Source organism: Leptonychotes weddellii, unplaced genomic scaffold (assembly GCF_054177405.1).
Source record: "Leptonychotes weddellii isolate Sample4059 unplaced genomic scaffold, ASM5417740v2 HiC_scaffold_9473, whole genome shotgun sequence".
Classification (NCBI taxonomy): Eukaryota; Metazoa; Chordata; class Mammalia; order Carnivora; family Phocidae; genus Leptonychotes; species Leptonychotes weddellii.
Genome location: NW_028066638.1, coordinates 1 through 2,635, shown reverse-complemented (window position 1 = coordinate 2,635; position 2,635 = coordinate 1). Strand labels below are relative to the sequence as shown.

The window sequence follows — 2,635 nt, the reverse complement described above, 5'->3', positions numbered from 1 at the left end:
GTGGACTTACAGGGTCCTGGGGTTGGGTTAAGATTGCCTTTTGTCCTTAGCAAGGTATTAACATCAAGGCAGCTGAGTGCCTCAAGGAATGTCACTCAGCGTGTTTCAAGGACTTGTAAATGGGCTGTGGGTAGTAAGGAAGTTTAATATTTTTTCTTCTGCCTCTGTATCCCACATCATTTCTTTTTTTTCCCCACATCACTCTCTTAGGAGCTCTGGTATAGCTGTTGAGAATTAGACAAAGAACAACTAAGAAAGTATGTCGGTGTATTTTTCAAGAATTTTTAGCATGTGATATTTTCACTTCCATTTGTTGCTTATTTTAAACTGAGTCACAGCACTCTGTTATTTTTCTCTTTATGTTCTCCACCCATTTTAGGAAAGCCTCAACAATAAATAATAACCCATCTTTATTTAGTATGTCTTCTATATCAGCCTGAAACAAATACTTCTGCAAGCATTTCATGTCTGAAAAAGTTTCTAAACAACTTTTGAGTTTCTCCTCAGTTCTAATTAATTATCCAATGGCCTGATTTTAATCCTAGCTGTTACTGATTTGGAGCAAATTTTAATTTTCTTCAGGGTGACTTTCAATTACCATTAAAACCAAACCCAAACCAAACCAAAACAAAACCTGTCTTTAACTTTTACAGTGCTAAAAAAGCATACCACTGAGTTTAAGTGATATTTTCCACTTGCCCATTCTGAGAAAAATGTAAGTTCACCAGGAACAGGAATGTGACATTAATATGTGAGTGGTCCCCAACTTTTTCCATCCTTATACCCCACATCTGCACAGAAAGGTGCTAGAATTAGCCAGAGAGGTGCAGTTAGTTTATATATGAAGAGAGCTAGGAGAGCACATGCCTTAAAGCAGAAGAGAAGGTTTTAATATGCAGCTTGGGATGAAGTGCTGGTGTTCAGCATGAGAGATGCTCCAGAATACCACTGGCTACAAAATGATCAGAATAGAAGGAGAATTTTTTGAGAAATATGTTGTGGCCCTTGAATTAGGTATGTTAGGATATTCTTTAATAGATGAAAGTAAAAGTTCAGAATTATTTTTTTAGCATTGTTTGGTGGCTAGAATTGGCTTCATTGAATGTAGCCATGCCTAAAAATGAGCTATGTAGGTTTGCAGGGTTAATTTGTGTAGCACACTGCCTTGGGTAGTCTGCTGATAAATATCTAAGTTAGTTGCACAGACAAAGGATCAATGAGGCAGAGGTTATATAAATAAGAAAACTAGAAAAGAAAGCACAGCAGAGAGAAATCTGGGGAATCCTAATCTTTTGCTCGTATTTGGGGCTACACACGCAGCTACATACAAGACACAGAGACAAGCATTATGCATTTTAAAGGTTTCAGAGTAGAGAAGTCATGTATTCAACAAACTGTGGTGAAAATCAGGAATGCGTTTCAGTTTATGTCCTTACTTCCCATGACATGACACCAAAGTTTCCTTATGGCAGTCTTCATCTCCATATTTCTTAGTGTGTATATGAGAGGGTTGAGCAGGGGGGCAATGACAGAATAAAAAAGAGCAAACACTTTGTCTTCTGGTAATGTAGTTGCTGGTCGAATATAAATAAAGAGTAAAGGAGCAACAAAGAGAACCACCACAGCGATGTGGGAACTGCATGTGGAAAGAGCTTTGTGACGACTCTCTGCAGGCAGAGTAGGACCTGACAGTACATAGGATCACAGCATATGACACCAGCAAGACCACAAAGGTCACCAGACCCATCAGTCCTGAACTGGCAACGACTAGGAGACCGATTCTGCTTGTATCTGTGCAGGCCAGCTTCAGCAAAGGATGCACATCACAGAAGAAGTGATCTATTTCATTGGGGCCACAGCAGGGTAAAACAATGGCGAGGAGAAACTGACCAAAGGAATGTAGGAATCCACCAAAACAGGAAGCTGCAATCATGGCATCGCACTTCCACCTGCTCATGATGAGGGTGTAGTGCAGGGGCTTGCAGATGGCCACATAGCGGTCATAGGCCATCCCAGTGAGGATGAAGACCTCAATCCCCCCAAAGAAGTGCATGGTAAAGAGCTGTGTCATGCAGCCATTGTAGGAAATGACCTTCTTTTCTTCCAGCAAGTCAATGATTAACTTGGGGGTCACAGTGGTGGTGTAGCAAACGTCTGCCAGGGATAGGAAGCTCAGGAAGAAATACATTGGGTGGTTAATAAGTTGACTGCAGGTGATAGAAATCATGACAAGCAGGTTTCCAATCAAAATTGCAATGTAACAAAGTAAGAACAGTAAAAAGCAGAAGATTTCTATTTCCTTTTTCTGAGAAAGTCCTAAGAGAATAAATTCTGTGATGTTATTCCTATTTTGCATGATCCAGAGCAGTTTGTAGCTACCTGAAATTAGATAAATTATGAATTCTTATGATATATATTTAAATATGAAGAGACGCTATCTTTCGTTGGTAAGGGGCAGATTATAATGGAAAGCGTTCAAAGGTTGAAGAAGATAGAAATCTAAATTTTATCAGTGAAGGCTTTTCTGCAGGTCTTTTTGTCCCTTTCTTGAAAATATTAATTAGTGATAAACATCTTAGGTGCCCGAGATGAATACTAACATTGTAAAATACAGTATATTTATGTAATCATTCTT

At 39.1% G+C, this 2,635-nt stretch overlaps 1 protein-coding gene across 1 annotated transcript; it reads right to left on the bottom strand.

Annotated features, from left to right (window-relative positions):
• Positions 1–1,419: 1,419 nt before the first annotated feature.
• On the bottom strand, positions 1,420–2,356 carry LOC102728271 (olfactory receptor 4P4-like). Its single transcript, XM_006728602.2, is given in 2 exon segments — positions 1,420–1,674; positions 1,676–2,356. Coding segments are annotated over 2 exon segments (936 nt in total).
• Positions 2,357–2,635: the final 279 nt, after the last annotated feature.